Source organism: Aythya fuligula, chromosome 6 (genome assembly GCF_009819795.1).
Source record: "Aythya fuligula isolate bAytFul2 chromosome 6, bAytFul2.pri, whole genome shotgun sequence".
Taxonomy (NCBI): domain Eukaryota; kingdom Metazoa; phylum Chordata; class Aves; order Anseriformes; family Anatidae; genus Aythya; species Aythya fuligula.
The window spans coordinates 88,416-106,439 of NC_045564.1; the positions used below are offsets into that span (position 1 = coordinate 88,416).

Consider the following 18,024-nt stretch of genomic DNA (forward strand, 5'->3'; position numbering starts at 1 on the left):
CTGGATGTCGATGTTCTATGTAATACACTATAGTTGAGCACAGTTTATACATTTATTTCAGGTTGTGTAATATTTAAAAAAAAAAAGTGACTGTAGTATTAAGGCTTTCATGACAATTAGCTGAATACATTGTGGCTTGGCTGGTTGTGCTCTTTAAAGCAGAACACCAGTTTAAGTGGATTCAGTGTCCAATTCAAATTGCAAATCCTGATTTAACTTGTTTGCATTTTTTCTAGTTATTAATCTCGTCTATTAAGGGTCCTCTAAGTTTGTCCAACATCCAGTATCCATCAGAAAACATAATTATACTCAGTGTTTCAGGAAGCATCATTTGAGTTAATGTAGAGCAGAAGAGATTGCGGTGTTTGTACATAGAAAATAAAGATTAGTGTTTGTGTGATATACTACAGCTATAGTATCATTCAACAGGGTCTTTCATCCAAATGTGCTACTTGTTAGCATTTTATCATAGGTAGCTTTGGGTGTTCAGGTTTCATTTTCTGGAAATTTAGCAATTCAACTAATGTGTTTCTTCAGCAAAGTTTCTTCATGTTTTGTCATCTTACATTCCTTTGTAATTGTTTTATGAGACGTTCTCCTAAAAGCTCTGAACTGACAGCTGATCTTGAAAAGTTTTATGCTATCATATCTAAGTTAACTTCAAAAATTAAGTTTGGTTCTAAACAGAAGGTAAAACACAACAATGAACTTGATTATAGAACACTTCTTGGCATAATCTTGTCATAACAATTCATTTTTCTTTCATAGAACCATAGAATGGCTATGGTTGAAAGGGACCTTAAAGATCACCTAGTTCCAGCCCCTGCCATGGGAAGGGATACCTCCCACCAGCCCAGGCTGCCCAAAGCCCTATCCAACCTGGCCTTGAACACCTCCAGGGATGGGGCATCCACAGCTTCTCTGGGCAACCTCTGCCAGTGCCTCACCACCCTCATAGTAAAGAATTTCTTCCTAATACCTAATCTAAATCTACCCCTTTTTAGTTTAAAAACATTATTTCCTGTCCTATCAGGAGTTTTTCCTCTCCATGGCCAGACATTAAAAATTATATATGAAAAATAAATTCTTTGGTACTTACACCAAAACCTCTCTGTCAATCAATATTGTCTAGATATTTTGCAGAACACAAATACTGAAACTACTAAAGCTGAAGTTACCAGAATAAGTAACAATAGTTTTATTTTTCTTGTTTCTTTTATATACTAAAATGTATATACAGAGTCAAGCAGGTATGAAACGTCTAATGTGTGTATTTTCTCTGTTCCATTTTTATTTCAGCCCCATGTGTACCCCGTTTTCACTTGGAAATAGTGGCAGCAGCACTGGAAATCCAGTAGTGAGCACTCCAGCCGTGTCTTACAGGCTTAATATTGGAGAATTTCTCACCAACAGAGGAGATTCAACAACTACCCTCAGCAGCACCAGCAGTCTGGCACAGCTTTTGCAAGAACGAGGCATCTCTGCCAAGGTTTATGATAGCCCCATATTAGAAAAACTGCCTTTGCTACAGCCTCTTCAAACAGTCCCTTTTCCTTCTACTCCACCCAATTCTCCCTCACATTCACCTTGTCCTTCCCCTTCACCATTTGAGCCTCGAGTGCATCACTCAGAAAATTTCCTGGCTTCCCGACCAGCAGAAACATTCTTGCAGGAAATGTATGGCCTAAAGCCCTCCCGCAACGCTCCAGACATAGGCCAGTTGAAGATGAACCTAGTGGACAGGCTGAAGAGGCTGGGTATTGCCAGGGTGGTTAAGCCCCCTGAGACAGAGGACCACAGGAAGAATCAGGGGCCAGAGGTTAGCTTACGGAGGCAGGACTCAGCTGTGTTTTTAAATGCGGGTAGCAACTTAATGGCAGGACTGAGAAGAAACCAGAGTCTTCCAGCCATGATTGGAGCACTGGGAGCTCCAGTCTGCACACAGTCGTCAAAAATGGATATCCTAAAGGAGGACTGACTGGTATGGACTTGTAGCATGGTAAATAATACTTGAGGGATAAACATCCAGTACGGGTATGGTTAGGTGTGTAACAGAAGAGTTGAAGAAGGCATGTGCATGCTAAAAGATGGGGGAGAGAGAAGTGTTGGGATCAAGGAGAAAAGAACAATGCTTAGGTTTGAGGAAGAAGGCTTTTGTCGAAGACAAGAAAAGAAAGAAGCCAAAGCTTAGTTTTGTGATCCCTTCAGCATGTTTTAGCTTAAATAAAAGACCATTGTAGACATTCTCAGCATTTTAACCTTTTAAACTGTATTTGTAAAACCATCTTGAAGGTGCTGTTCTATTTTTTCTGCCATATGACCATAGGATTTTACTATTTGTTAGCAGTCAGACCATATCATTTAAATGCAATGTTAAAATAATGATCAGTCTGACCAGCTTCATTGGTCCAAGTTCTTCTCTGTAGCAAACAAATGCAAAAACTTGGGACATTTTTGATTCTTGTATTTTCTAGTTCAGAAACCATATTCTTTTGTACTCCCCACATTGAGAAGCAGGTGAGAGAACCTTTAATTCTATGTAAGAAAATAGTATGTACATTTATGAATACCAAAACAGATGGTCAGCATTTGTTTTTTGAGAGTGCAATTGTGCTAGTGAGATAATAACAGAAGTTAATTTCTTTCCAGAGCTACTGAAGCATACAGTGGAAGGTGCAATGAATAAGAATTACGAAGCAAAAAAGTATATATTAGGTGAAAATTTCAAGCTAAGAAATCTTTCCAAAGTGTCCCATGCATCTTTGTAAATGAGGGCATTTTTGCACATACAAAAAAATCTCAGGCACATTTTTATTTTCTTTTGCAACACTGAAACTACATGCTCAATTCAATTATTTCAATTTTATTTTAAATAAGCAAAGAGTATTTACTTAAATGCTTGAAAATTCAGAAATCTGACTCTTCTCTTGATAGGTAGATATTCTATACATTTTAGTGTTTTGCAGTAAACATTATGCCTTTCATTCAGATATTTCTGATTTTAGGCAGGATTTTGTTTAAAAGATTTCCTTTGGAGCAAAATTTACCATTCTATATTCAGAAACAAGAGATGAAAGATAGTGTTCTTTGTAGCATTTTATGAACACAGATCAATTTTATCTGTTGGAATCCCATGTTCCAATGATGGAGAGTGGTTCTGAATCTGCTTTTGAACAGAACTAAGGCAGGCTTTCTGTCCCAAAAGAAAATCATTTGGAGAAATCTGATTTCTGAGTGGTATTCAGCAAAGTATTATTGTCCATGCTGCTTTTTGGTTTCCTTTCTGTGCAAGCTTTTAGTTATAACTGAATAATCTACAATAGATTTGTAAGGTAACTTAAAGAAGAAAAAGTATTTGCCGCAAGTTCTTTGGAGGAATAGGCTAGTGACCAGAGTGGAAAAGGGTTCTTAATCTGTATGTGATTTTTTCACTGTACTTATCAACATATTTAAATGATTTTAAAGTTTGTTTCCATACAATTAGATAAAACAGTTAATGTTTAGCTTGGCTGTTGCAGTGTATGTGGAATATAATGGCTGGTATCTTTCTGGGTGCATGGTGTGAAGCATTGGTATAATTACACTGATTTGCATTTGGCATATGGCACATCAAAATAATCAGCACCGTTTTCGCTTCAGGGTTGAGTGGAATAGGGTAGGAGATCAAAGTGTCTTAAACTGATTTATATGTGGCCTTTCTGCTTTTACATCCCTATAGATCTTATGATTACTCTCTGATATAGCAGTCTTTTTTTTTTTTTTTTTTTTTTTTTTTAATTAAAATGAGTAACCACCTCAAACTTGCACAGGGATTCTCAACAGAAACTTGTCTGTCAGCAGCGCACAGAAATATTCGGGAATTCCTGGAGTTGCCTCTTGCTATCTAAGCAAAAACTTAAACTTATAAAAGGTGAATTTTATTTAAAATACTATATACGGGTTAATATTTTTTTTTAATGAAAAATACATACTTCTTTTGTGTATTTGTTTGTACTTCCTTAACTGTGCACAGGGTCTTACCTAGCTAAATAAGGTAAGAATGAAAGGTCTAGGAAGAGGTAATGTTGCTCTCCAGTGAACTAAGAAATGAGTTGACAGAAGGTTAGACAGTTTGGTATAAACAGAGAAGTATATAAGGTGTCAAAAGTATGTCCATTTTTTGTACGTTTATTATAGGAATACATGTAAGTAAGTGACAGAAAATTTTTTAAAGGTATTTCACTGTGTTTCTAACTAGCTTCATTAGTTAACCCCAGCCATTCAATCCCTGTGTGTTACCAACATAAACAGCAAATCAATTAAATCAGAATTCCTTTGGCAGACCAGGTTTCCATTAAAATTTTATAACAGCACATTAATTAAATGCATGTTTCTCTTTGGGACATTTCCATATTGCATAGCCTGGCAATATAAACTGGTTCAGTTCAAACTGTATTACGGATATGTTGCAAGATTGTTTGTCTGTTTTCTGTAGGATAATGTATTCTCAGATACTTTACACAAGGCAGGAAGATGATTAAAGAATTTGTATACTGTTGCGTTTATCCAGTTTTTGATGCTGTGGCACAGTGCTATTGAAATTCTGTTGTGCATTTTGTATGCATGTGTCTGGCTTGCAGCAACAGGGAAAGATTTGCCACTTCTTCCAAGTTTACTGCTTTGTGCTAAAATTCTAGAAGACAAACTTTTTTTGAATAACATACATGTTTCTGATAAAATATTAAAGTTGCCATTGTTCTAGGAACTGATTTGGCTTGTTGCTTCTTAAAAGAGATGAAACAAACTCGTGTGACTAAGATGGCTGAGCTCCTGCATAAGATCATTTTGTCCTGTGCAAATGTGATTTGGTTGAGTGAGTTAATGAAGAATTGATGGAGAAATGGCACTTGGCAAAGATTCTGTTACCTTGCAGGTTTGAGACAAAAATAGGTGTTGCAAAGAAAGGAATTACCCATGTTTGTGAAAGTTTCAAGACACTGGGAGAGAAATTCTTTTAGTTTTTACCTTTACTCAGATTGGCTTAAACTAAGTACAAATGTATAGCTTTCTAGTTTTAAAGATATACAGGTCAAGTTTCACTGTGTTTGATAAACTTGGAGATAACTGCACACTTGAAATACATGTGGTTGATGATGCCCAAAGTCTACTTTTAGTTAAAGAGCAGCAGAGAGAGAAGAAGAATGTTAGGTTTGGGCCTCCTTTGACTGTTACACAAAGAGGATTACACACAATGTTTTTGAATGGTCTGGGAACTTTTGTTGTTGTTGTTTTGTTTTTGTTTTATTTTCATCAGCTTTTTGCACTTACTGTTGTTTCATAGTGGAATGTGAATTTCATAATAAACATGAGTAACATGTCATTTTTCAATATATTGGTCACCTTGTGTGGTTTATTCCAGGTATCGCCTTCTATACTGCAACATTCTTTAATAAAACTAAAATTAGACCTTTTTAAAAATCGTCTGGAATTTAGTGACTGGTGCACAAGCTTGGTGAGCTGGTATCTTCACAAGCACTGTCTGTAAAAGCTATCTGACAAATGGATTCAAAAACTTTATCAGGCTGTGCTAGGCTGTTTGCTGTTGTGTTTATACCTAAGCAATTAAAGGTAGTATAGATGTGCAATACAAGCTGCAGTTAGACTTTGATTGCAATGTAAAAGTGTGATAGTTAAATCTAGAAAAACAAAACAAACACACAATTAAATAAGAGTACCTTCTGCTGCATTTTGAAAAGCATTTTACTTAATGAAAGACTTCACAGAAATTCATAAACAGCTCATCAATTTCTAGACAGAATGTGAGCCTCAATTTAAATGAATATCCTCATGTTTTCTGTTACTCTTGTAGTTGTTTTTCTCTCCTGTCATTTTGCAGCACATAATGTGTTTTAGCATAATGGTGTCAACTAGCAAAAAATAGAAAAGAGATTGGACTTCTTTGCTAGACTTAAGTATCCATTAGGTCAGGGAGGGGTTCTGCATTTATGGTCTCCTGTTTGGAAGTATATATTCTTCCCTTGTTTTCTTCAGGCCTTCAAGGGAGGATTGTTGTTTTTTTTACAGAGATGTGTATGATCAATGCTGTTGTTTTTCCGTCTTAGTAGCTGATGTTATGTCAGCCCTCCTCTATATTTGTCATAAAATGGGAGCAGAGATTGAAACCAAGCTACTTACCCTTGAGTACTGCCTTTGTGCAGGTATCACTGAAGTTCCCTTTGCACATTGATTGTCTGTCATGTCAGCCTGCAGTTGTGCATACTTCCAGTGCACACTTCTGCAGTTGTTTTTCTGGCTGAAAGGCTCATATCATTTTCCCCAAAATACTTGGTTCCTTCCATGGTACAGAATGGAAGCAGCACTGATTTGCAACTAACGGGTTCTTACTCCAGTTCACCTAACTTAATTACTGGCAGTGGTTCCTCTAGTAGTCTGTGTCGAACATTTCAAGAAACTGGGAACCACCACTATCCTATGGTATATATCCTATATTTATTTAGCTTTCTTTCTTTTCTGACATGAGACTTGCACCCTTGTCAAACTGAAGCTGACTTTTCAGCTCAACATTTCATATGCTGAAGCCTGAGTTGGACGTTTTGAGGGTTGAAATGGTCATGACGCAGTCTCTGATAGCTGCACATCCTTATAATAGGCCACTACAACAAACTTGGGACATTTTCTCTCTTTTGTTACACCATTTGCCAGACAGATAAAAGTTCCTATTATTATCATACATAACATGGCGATTTTAACAAAGCATATATACATAAATGTTGATTTGATGATGTTTATGTATTTTAGTCATTCTCTCCTTAAGGTTTGGGCTTCCTAGCTTCTCAGCTGCTGACATAACGCATCTGTGTATCCTTCAGAAAGCCCAGTAAAACATTGCATGTACTCTTTAAAGTTCTCCAGTTTTCAGGATGATGAGGGATTCCACTGCCACTGGAGAGAAAGGTGAGTTTGGGGGAAGAAGGCCCAGAAAAGCAGCCACTCTTTTCTGTTCACTTCAACTGTCCTGAAACACCTGAGCCCAACAGGTACAGCCAGCTGCTTTGTTCTAAGCAGATACGCTCTCAGGTTTGAGAGTCTGTGGACTAATTTTTTTTTTTTTTTTTTTTTTTACATACTCTCTAGCACTTCAGATGTAATAAGGGGAAAGGTCTGATGCTGTTGAGCTTCTGGGAAGTGAGTTAAACTAAAGCCATTAGAGTTCAGTTACAAAAGTTCTTTGATTCGGCAGGGCAGGATTTAGTGAAGACCCTGTAGGACTCATGCTGGGAGTTACCCTCACTCTTTCTGGTATTATATTAATAGTTGGAAGGACAGACTTTTCTTCCGCTTACTCAGCACCTGTAGATCTTGCTAACCTCTTAATGAATGTTTAGTAGCTCTTGTGGGGTGAGAGCTGGGGAGAATTGAGTAGGCTTTACTGCTTTTATTAAGTTCAATTGCCATTTCAGTTTTTTTTTGTTGTTGGTTTGTTTTGGTTTTTTATCAGTTGAAGCTCATGTTCAAAGGAGGGTATTAAAAGATGTGTGATCATTTTCACTTTTATTTGGTGTATATATAAAGTCGATCTGTACTCTCAATCCATTATCTGTATTGATAAAAGTAGCTAATTCTTAGGACTGACGAAAGTAGGCATCTGCCTGCAGAACATGTAAAACACTCAATACATTCATACCTACCATTACCTATGTGACCAAACTGGGTATACTGCAAGTTGTTTACAGAAAAGACTAGTCTCTAGTACTTGTGCACAAGCCTAAAACATCTTATTAGATCCATTCCTCTATGAATAAATTTTGAAGACATTTTACTGGACACATAGCAGTTGCTGCTCAAACAAGATTTACAGATCTGTATGCAGTAACTGACTTTTGACCTTCGATAACATACCTGCTGTGACAACATGAGGCTCTCTAAGAAAATGGAGGAAGGTGCACTAAATAAATAACAACAGATCTAATACTGAATTCTCCTCACTTCTCTTTCAGTGTTTTTAACAGCATTCCTTTTGATTCCCAAGGAGAAGTTTCCTATATGAGCATGCTGTCAGTCAGACTCCTGAATTCAGAATCTCTTGGCTCACTTAAATTTTGTCCATATGTATCATCCATAGGACTAAAGAAGATCCAGCCTCACCTCTAAGGGAAAGGGAACAGCATGAGTTCATCAATTTGACTGTACCTGATCCCCAGCGGGCTGATCTACAGTCTGACAAGCAGGGTAAATTATTTCAGGGGGGGGGAGAGAGAAAGTAACAAAACACACTAATGCATGTATCCTGTACAATTGGCAGCCCCCCCCCCTTTATTTTAGAAAAGTAAGTATAAAATACACAAGGCTTTATAACTGTTGTCTTCTTAAACTTGCATTTGCAATATATCTTAATAAAGAATCAGCAATTGTGGTACAGCTGAAAGGACCCTGAGTGTATTTTATGCTAGCAAACTACAAATTCGAGACCAGGGGAGATGCTCTCAAGTATAAAGTGTCACACAAATTAATACTAAGTTCTTAAGACTTTTGCTCCTTGTCTATTATCAATAAAAACATTTGCATTTGTGCTACCAGTAAACACTGAAAGTCTGTTACGTTTTACCAAATTCTTAGCTGATACCAGCTGTTTAAGGCTGCTGCAGCTCCTCTTGCTCTGCAGTTCTCTCTCATTTAGTTGACAGGAAAGATGAGCTTTTTCCTCAGTGTGAAACTGGGCTGGGGCATCTGCTTTGCTGCATTCTGTTTGTCAATCTTTCTGCTCACCTCTTGATTCACAGCTGTCAGGATGGTGAGAATATCTTCTCCTCTGCAAAAATACAAGTACATTTTGTATTATAGCAGCATTTAACATCAGAAAACATACTGCATTCTCATATATCATAACCTATGCAAGTGCTAACAGCTCCGGTTTTAAAGAGTCTTCAAAGCAGTTAGGTAACTGCTTCAAACAATCTAAATGGTGTTACTCTGTTCTAAATTGCTGTTCTCACTCTGAGCAAGCCCTGCTACTGCATATCATCTACCACTGCATTCAAATCAAACTCTTGTAATTCAGAATTTAAAAAAAAAGTGTTGCCACAAAGTAGTTTATGGAAATAGAGTTACCGAGGACAGCTGTTCTCCAAGTGCTGGCATAGTGACTGTATGTACCAGCTTCCCTGGCTTGAGCTTCTATAGGAAACATAGTCTTGCAAGGTAGCCATGCCCAAGAGGAAGTCTGCCTCTGAGGGAATACACTCGAGCTGAAATCTTGCATCTGCTTCTAGAGAAGAATCTTGCTCCCCAGAATCTGTTTCAATGGTTACACCTTTCTGACGAGCATCACCTTGGCATGCCTGAACAAAGAAGACTTTTGGTTTTCCAGCAAGTGAGTGGCAATTCTGCCCAGTGAAAGAAGTGGTCAGTTCCTGGATACGTACTTCCTGTCCATCAACACCATATATAACACCTTTTTTTCCATGAGAGAGAACACAGCAAACAAAACAGTCTTTGTCATTGTGATCTTTGCACCGGTAGATGTTCACAATCTTACGGATTTCTTCTGCAGTGAGGTCTTTATATTCTTCTATTATAAAATGAAGGGTGCCAAAGACTTTGCTCAGAGCAGCTGAAAACCAAACAGAAGGGTGACTAAAGCAGTTTTATAAAATCTGGACTCCTTTTGCAAGTTATGTTTCTAGAGGAAGCCATTTATTTTTCATCCTGCTATACTACTATCCAGGTAGTTACACTCCTGCTCTGAAAATAATCTAGATATCTGATCACTAATCATATTTGTATCAAATTCCCTTAGCCCTCATTACAAGCCTACCTTGTGATTTTGCTGTTTAGTATTGCCTTTGTATGGCAAAGTGCAGAACTAGCTGTTACCTCCCCAGCCAACTTTTACAGTTAGTCTTTGCCTCTTGCAACAGGTGTCAAACATTGCTATTGCTTTCCCTGAGAGCGGAGGCATTACATTTTTGGGTAATACCTGTGTCACAAGAAGATTACTTACACTCTGACTCTTGAATTAAGTTAAGGTTCAATTCAATCAGTGAAGTCCTGCCGATGGATTTTATCTCTTGGTCTAGATAGTGCAAATATGCCAATTTCAAGGATCTTAGGACCTGCCATGAGCTACACTGCTCTTGCAGGACAACCTGCTAAAATCAGGGCCACTGAATAGCAACATAATAGAGTCCCTAAACTCCATGCCACCCACAAAACTTTTTTTTTTTTCCCCTTTAAGCTGGAAGTTAACTAAAATCCAAATTCTGGTTCTGCAGCAAATCTGCTTCTGCAGATTTTAGAAATATGCAACTCAGTCACTACCAGAAAAGTAGACTAGAAATGGAAGCTTGAAATTCAAATACCTAGTGCAGAATACAAAATGTTTCCTATTTTTAAGTCAGTCTACTCTCCCTGAAGATATGCAAAGTCATCTTTAATGTTCACTGTACCTGCATCCACGTCTGTCCCATTCCGATCATTCATCTTTCTGAGTTCTGGCACTGCTTTCCTGGCTTTTGCAAAATTGTGATTATTCAGGATCAGGCATACTCCACGGGGTCGGCTTGTCATTTTGTAAGCTTCAAGCTGTTGGAAAGACAGACTGCTTGTGACTGCTTCTCAGCCCTTGCTTGTGGCACAGAGGGGTAACAGTGAGGGAGCCTCACTGTGCAGCTCTCCCTGCACAGGCTTTGCTCCCAGGATGTGGCAACGTGCTGCTCCACCGCCTCTGGGAGTCTTTGGTGCTGAATAAAAGCCCCTCCAAGCCTTCACCATCATGCTTGGCCCACAAAGGGTGCTGCATATGCCTACTTTTTCCAGGCCTAGTCATCTACCTACTGTGTACTTCCTGGTATAACAAACTTGGCTTGCCTTGCTACTTCACAAATGTTTGTTTTGTTTTTTTTTTATGTTTTAACCCTGCAGCAGGTTCTGCCCATGACTTAGTATCAAAATAAGGGACATTACAGAGTGCATTTTTATTTTTCTAGACTGCACCTTTAACAAGCTGTGCATATAAGAATGGTTTGCCTCCCAAAGGAATTGTCTCCTCTGAGACAAAATTATGACATTTTTAAGACACGTACTGACTTACCTGGGAAGACTGATCACAACTGCCAGGAGAATCACGTGCCACAGATGATGACAGCAATCTGGGACAGGCTGAATACACATAAAGAAAGTATGTGTAAGTAAAGAACGTAACATTAGAGAAAGAATTGAATCTCTGTTCGTATTCTCTATTCACAAGTAGTTCCAAGAGTTAAACTGTTCTCTGAAAATACTGAACTGTGGTTGAATGACTGTTCTTGTTAGCTATAAACCACACCAAGAAAAATCACCTAAAAGGGAGTTAAAAGTACTGTGATGAGTGAGTAAACAGCTGCATACCTGATCACTTTTCAGAGAGGCACATGTGTAAAAAAGTGAGATGCAAGTGATGTAGAAGGTCCAAAAGCTGGAGAAAAGCAAAAGATTCATTTTTGATAGAGTTTCACTTACCTTCAGTGACTTCTGTGCTGCTCCTCTGTCCTTCTGTTACAAGCATCTCTTCTTCACCTGAAAAGCATTCATTAATTCATTATTAGTCCTGTAAGACAGCTAAGTGTCACTTCAAGACTTGTGGGAAAGAGGCCTTGTTTTGGTTTGGTTTAGTTTACCAAATAGGTTTAATTCATATTCTTCAATTTTCTTCAACAGGCTCTTGTCAATTTTTTCACAAAGAGTCTTCAGGACAGTAAGGTTGTCTTCTCCCAAAATCCCCTTCTTCTCCATCTCAATGAAAACGTCGAGCATTGTCTGGGCAATCAGAAAGGTAGTTTGCTCTTAGGACACATCCATGCTGCTACTGGGAAGGAAGCTGCAGCATGTGCATGTGCACCCAAGCCAGCCTGAATAAAAGTATCTTTTCAACATACATATTTCCTTCACACTGCTCAGAAATGCTGAGTTCTAATCCAGGAGAGCTAATGGTGATCACACAGGAGGGAAAAAAAAAAAAAAAAAAAAAAAAAAAAAAAAAAAAAAAAAAGATCACTTTTATTACTTCTTTCATTGAGCTGACTTACAGTGGCAATTTTTTGCACTCAGCAGAAACACAAGCATCACACTAGTGACCAACTTCAGGCAGTGGTAACAATGGGTATAACCATGCAAGTACAGTATAAAGAGTTCTCTGAAGCAAGAGGGAACCTAAGGGACAGGACCTCTTGCCAAACAGTGAATGGTAGAGCACAGTGGTCACCCCATGGATTTACTAGAACAGGTACCACTCATTGGTTGCAGTTTTTTCTCTAAGAGGGAAGATTTTAAAAGAAAGAGTTATCATTAGGCAGTCAGAATTGCAGGCTGATATAGTGTAAGAGCAGCTGGATCTCTCTAAGTTAACTCCAAGGCTGTAAGTTAACTCCAAGCTCTTGGGTATTAGCACAGCTAAGGATCTGCTGCCTAGATCTGTATTCTGAGTTTGGAAATAAACAGAACCAAAACATAAAGTAATAGCCACAGTGGGTGATTTGCTGTGTTTGATAATGGCTTAGAAGGCAGACAAAACAAAATCAGTCAGAAAAGATTAGTGAATGAGCTCAACAGCCACTGATCAAAGCCACTGAGTGTCATGCCTGTCCCAGGGCTGGCCCGTCCATTCTGGGCTGTAGGACTACTGCTAGAGCTACACGTTAATACTAGCACAGAAGAAAAAGGGTCACCCTTTTCCTTATGGTCTTTTCAGTTTTAGTGACACTCATTCCCCACAGAACAACCCAAATGCTACAATGCATTATACTAATAATTAAATAAATAAAATAAAATAAAATAAAATAAAATAAAATAAAATAAAATATTAAAGCAATTCTTACAGTTTCAGGGCTTAGCTTGCATTTTGGTAATTCTTTCCCCAAAAGAAATTTGAAACACTTCATCTCCTCTTTCGTGATGTTTTCTGACAGCTGAAAGAGTAGGTACCTAGAAAGAGCAGTGGAGGACATTGTTTCACCATGTTCCCTAGCACACAACTTGGCACGGTACTGTTGAACTGTCCCCTTAGTCTCCTTTGTGCTGCCTTCTCAAGTACATGGGACCCTTTTTTCCTTTTTAGCCTGAGGGAATATCAGTAACAGAATAGCCAAAAATCAAACCATTTCCAGCTGTAATTAAAAAAAAAAAAAGTCTGTGTTTTCCTAAAATCAAAACTGCACTGAGACTTTCTAGTACTGAGTGCAGAGACAGAGTCACAGCCAGTCACTTACTACAGCCCACAGCACTTGGGGGGGGAGGGGGGGGGAAGGCCATGGTAGGATGTGAACTGCTTCAGAAAGGTGCAGCTTAGTTTTCTCCCTTTTAGTGGACAGACATTTCTGTTTTCTCTACTGCTTATACCTGTTTTCCCCTGGAAAGATGCAGGAGCTTGTGTGTTTCCAAACCTTAGTCGGGTGTTCAACTCATCAGTAAAAAACTTACACAGACCCACCTGAGGTCACTGGGTCCCAGAGAGCAAGCTCCAGGGCCAGGCTCAGTCCAACACCACCCCCGGCCACCTAGTGAATCCACTAGCAACTCACCTGAACTGCGACACCCGTGCCCTGCCTGGGATCTGAAGCTCCCTCTCCATCGCCTCTCGGCTGGAGCCCAGCTGGGCAGCCAGGAGGTCCATCCGATTGATCCGGTAGAGCAGCTCCCGCAAGAAGGCCAAGTCCCCTGCCTCAATCATGCCTTTCTCCAGCAGTGCCTGGAAGAAGGCCTTGGGCTCCTCGATGGCTTCTTGCTTCCTCACAGGGACGTGCTCCAAGCTGAGAAACTTCAGAGCCGCCAGCTCAGCCCTGTCCAGCGCCTCGCTGATTGCATAGAGCTGCCTGGAGAACTCCATGGTCCTGCCAGGCCCAGACCACAACCACTTCCTTGCCGCAGGCCTTCTCACTGCTGCCGTGCTCCCATCTGCCACCGGGCATGGGAGGGAGGCGGCCTGTGGGCCACTGGGAGATGTAGTTCTTTCTAGATTCCTAACTAGAAATCCCCCAGTTTTACTTAAAAGCTGTGTGCCTGCCAGAGAGGAGCTCTCTCAGACACACCCGAGGCCCACTCTGTTTGCGGTTATGGAGCACTATTTAAAAAGATAGAAACATTCTGAGGAAGCAGAAAATCCCTACCATACACAACTAGGTGGAGAGCACAGGGCCTGGTTACCATCCACCAGAGCTGACCTCCAATGAGCTTGTCTTCTTGGGTGTCACTGCTCTTCCCTTCAGCCTGGGAGCCACCATACCTCAGATTTCTTTTTCTTCTGTTGCCAGGAAATACTAATACATCCCTCTTTACTGTTAGAAAACAAACAAACAATAACAAAAACAATACCAAATAGGTCTTATCTTTCCAGCAGAAAAAGAATGTTTTCATACAACTTCAAACGTGTACTACTGACAGGAAAAGTGACTTTTACATACCATGACTGAATTCATACTACATGCATAACACAACATGCTGCACACTGTTTTATATTAAAGCTGCCCCCTGCTTGTTTGAATTCTTCTCTTTTTGCTTCATAAAATTCATACATCCTCTCAGTGAAATCAGTAAGTGGAAACTGGTGGGGGAAGCAAATGAGAGCTCTGCATGCATTTTTAAGTACTTCATAAAAAAAACACACGTTGAGCCCACTTGTAAACTGGAGTGACACTTCAGTGGTTAAAAATACGAAGTAAGATGAGTTTGCCAATAAAATATTTTCCCAAGCCACACCATTATCTTCACACATCTCAAGATATTTCTGACATGAAAAAAAATGAACTTGTGCAGGTCAGAAGCTCCCTCTGCCTGGGCTTTTGCTGCAATCACACCTCTCTAATTTAAGGGCACTAACAATTCATTGCCATTTTAACATGAACAGAAAGAAGCTCAGAATGCCACAAATGAACTTCCTCTTCACAAGCTGTTCGAGGACACTGACAGGAAACACATACACCCAGTTGAGGTGGTTGACTCTACACCCTAACAGGCGCTGGCCGTTGAACCAGCTTCCCTCCCAGCCCTGAGGACTTTTAGCAACAGGATTATAGGAGCACAGAATGATGGGGGTGAGACCTTAAAATGCTACGTAACCTCTGTTACACCTTCTGTTGCATAGATGGTATTTCACAACAACGGAAGGAAGGAGATTTTATTAGTTGGATTTTCATCCTTCTGAAATTGAACATTAACATCTTACCAGGAGAGCCACCCTCAAGACCATAGTCCCCAAAGAAATAAACAAGGTGTCAAATGAGGTATGTTTAAAACGAGGTCTGTTTAAAAACAGACACAGACACCACCCCATCCCACTCCCCCTAAAAAAAGGAAAAACATGTTTGGCAATACATTAAGCAGAAATATTTACGTTATTATATCATAGAAGTCATTTATCAATGTACAAAGCACTACGCAAGATACTTGATCACAATATGCGTACAAGTTGGGTCACAGGTGGATGCAGCAAGATGTTTTTTTGTTTTAAGCTGAATGCAGCAAGATGTTTTTTAACAGCCTATGAGCTAACATGCCCTCAAGTCATGTTAAAACAAGCTCTTCTTAGTAAATAGACTGCAGGAGTTATGGATCCTTCTCTTTGCACTGATATGCCAGGACAAAGCAGGCCTAAACACAAAGTGGCTAGAGGAATATAAAATCTATGTAAAAGACCTAAGTCAAGCTCAGACGCAATGTCCAGGATAACTTTCCAGCTAGCTAGAAACATATGACAGTTTGGAACCACAAAAAACAGTCACATCAGGGGGCTGGGGAATTCCTGTAGCTGTCAATAATAGAACAGACAGAGCAATAAGCAAAGGTACGACTACAGAAAGGAAATATAGAAATGCGTATCTGGGAATTCCCAAAGATCTTAACCATATTTTTTAGCACATTGCATAAAAGCCACTGCAGACTAAACAGGTTGTTATCTGTTCATAATTTGACACAGCTCTAGCTGAAAAAAAAAAGGCAGATCTGAGTAATTCCAGAGAACACGTTCCCAAGTTAGTTAGTAGGTCAGAATAAAAGGCAGCAAGCACAGGCTGAACACTGAACATTTCCTGAGAAAAATCTAGCTCTGGACTCTCTGCTGCACAGCTGGCTCTTTTAAACGTTGTGGATTTTAATTCCACTTCTCCTTGGACTTCAAGTCTTACAGACAGGACTTCAAATCTTACCGACATCAGATACAGACAGCAGTTAAATCTAAAACAAAATGATCAAAACTCCCCAGTAGGTTAACTAACTTTACAGCACAGAAAACTTAAGAGCAAACTTTTATAGAGGTAGTGGGAAAACACGTAATTAGAGCAGAGCAGCCCATGCAGTGGTAGAAAGCAGGCTGTGATCTAAACACAGGCAGGCTCCTCACACGTACCACTAACCCATCCCAATAGTGGCAGGTGACCCTAAAATCTTTACAGGAGAGAGAATGATAAACTTCCTAGGGAAGGGGGGCGTACACCACTCTCTGGGAAACTGATGTTAAACTGAACGAGTAAGTAAGGAGATGCAAATAAGAGGGCAGAGATCTGTGCCTCTGAATAACATTGTTTCCGCCTTCTGTCTTCCCCTACTCTTCTAAGCTTCTGTCTTCCCCTACTCTCCTTTCAAACAGCATCACTCTGATCTTGCCTGCTTTCAGCGTAAGCCTACAGGGTTTTAACTCACCAGCCTTGCTTTCCTGCCAACCTTCTGAGCCCACTTCCTGGTGGTAACGCTTCTACTGGCTGAAAGCAAAGTACAGACTTGTGTGCCAGCATTGTTTCAGTACAAAATTCTGCCTCCCAAACAGGAGGTGAAGAAAAGGGAGGACAGACTGAATAATTACAGCTGAGTGCCTTCAGAAAGGAGAGGTAATTGCCCCTCACCATTCTCCAAGTTGTGCTACAGAGGAAAAACAGTCAGAAAGCTGCAGAGCCTTCAAATTTTCTTCTTACCTTTCAGTTCTGTGGGAGGGCAACAAATATACAAAAGAACATATCGTCCACCCGGCTGCAGGCCTGTGTGAGCATATTTTCCTCAACCCAAAAAAGAAAGTGTTTTTGTTGATCACTGCATGAGTCACATAAAAATTCACAGCATAGCTGCTTCCTGAAATTACTTGTAACAATAATTGACAGACAACCTCACCACAAACATGGCAAAGGAATTAACTAGATTATATCTGATCCACAATCCAAGGATGGTATGAATCAAGGCTCCTAATTCTTCTTGCTGTGCCTGGATACAATTGCTGGTTATAGCAGCGTGTCCAAGAACAGACAACGACCATTATTCTCTGCCACTACTTGTTATCTGTTTCTCCACAGTCACTTCTTTTCCCACTATCAATACATTAGTTTCCAACACATTCCCCTCCCCCCCTTCATCCCCACCTCACTGCCCTTGCCCCTTCTCTGTTTAGAAAAAACATTGCAACACAGTCCGTACCACAAGCCAATGTTAAAAAAAAATAGTGATAGTTACACTGAAGTCTTTTGTACAAACTAGTATTTATATGGTGAAGAAAGCTGAACTTACCACAACACTGTGGAGACTGGAGGGTATCCTCAGTTTTAGACAAGACAGCTGCACCAGTAAATCAGGTTGCCTGAGACAATTAAAGAATGTCTTCCCAAGCTAGCCAGGCCAGCATAGGGAGGGGATTGTATGTGGCTCAGCCCAACACAAAGTATAAAAACTGTACAAATGATTAAACAAACTGAAGGGAACAATGGGGTTGTGTTGGCTTCAAGCCACATGTTCCTTCCTATCAACTAGAGACGGCCAGTGTTGTGGCAGTGAGCATGTGGAAACTGGTGATGAGAATCTCACATTTGTATTCTGTTCAACTTCAACTGTATATTGTAACTGCTGTGTTATTTTCATGTTGTGATTTCAGTATATTGTTGTATCATTCAAAAACTCATGTAACACCAAATATAACAAATAAGTAAATTTGATATTAGACATTAAACCCTCCTCATGTGGAGTATCTAAAAGAATTTTTTCTAAAAGTACTAAACTCTGACACAGAAAACAATGAAG

General features: G+C 39.6%; 2 protein-coding genes across 5 annotated transcripts in view; one reads left to right on the plus strand and one right to left on the minus strand.

Annotated features, from left to right (window-relative positions):
* TRAK2 (trafficking kinesin protein 2) overlaps positions 1-3,744 on the plus strand; it is a 31,816-nt gene extending 28,072 nt beyond the window's left edge. For all 4 annotated transcript variants that reach the window (XM_032190282.1, XM_032190284.1, XM_032190283.1 and 1 more), the window contains one exon: positions 1,300-3,744. In XM_032190282.1, coding sequence (XP_032046173.1) covers positions 1,300-1,978 — 679 coding nt within the window. In that variant the 3' untranslated portion in view covers positions 1,979-3,744. The remainder of the gene's footprint in view (positions 1-1,299) is intronic.
* A 12-nt stretch (positions 3,745-3,756) lies between these two features.
* LOC116490786 (caspase-8-like) lies at positions 3,757-14,075 on the minus strand. The gene is made up of 8 exons (XM_032190286.1): positions 13,554-14,075; positions 12,852-12,957; positions 11,655-11,793; positions 11,497-11,553; positions 11,090-11,157; positions 10,446-10,581; positions 9,109-9,610; positions 3,757-8,809 (listed from the first exon to the last, which is right to left on the minus strand). Exons 1-8 carry the CDS (start codon positions 13,856-13,858, stop codon positions 8,674-8,676), a joined length of 1,449 nt encoding a protein of 482 aa, XP_032046177.1. The 5' UTR covers positions 13,859-14,075; the 3' UTR covers positions 3,757-8,673.
* Between the last annotated feature and the right edge of the window lie 3,949 nt (positions 14,076-18,024).

What these genes read in the sequence shown, in the direction of transcription:
- LOC116490786 (XM_032190286.1), bottom strand. Translation starts at nt 13,858, where the DNA reads ATGGAGTTCTCCAGGCAGCTCTATGCAATCAGCGAGGCGCTGGACAGG. An exon ending in GCAAGCTAAGCCCTGAAACT is followed by an intron (nt 11,794 to 12,851) that starts GTAAGAATTGCT and finishes CTGATTGCCCAG; the next exon opens with ACAATGCTCGACGTTTTCAT. An exon ending in CAGCACAGAAGTCACTGAAG is followed by an intron (nt 11,158 to 11,496) that starts GTAAGTGAAACT and finishes ATGTGTATTCAG; the next exon opens with CCTGTCCCAGATTGCTGTCA.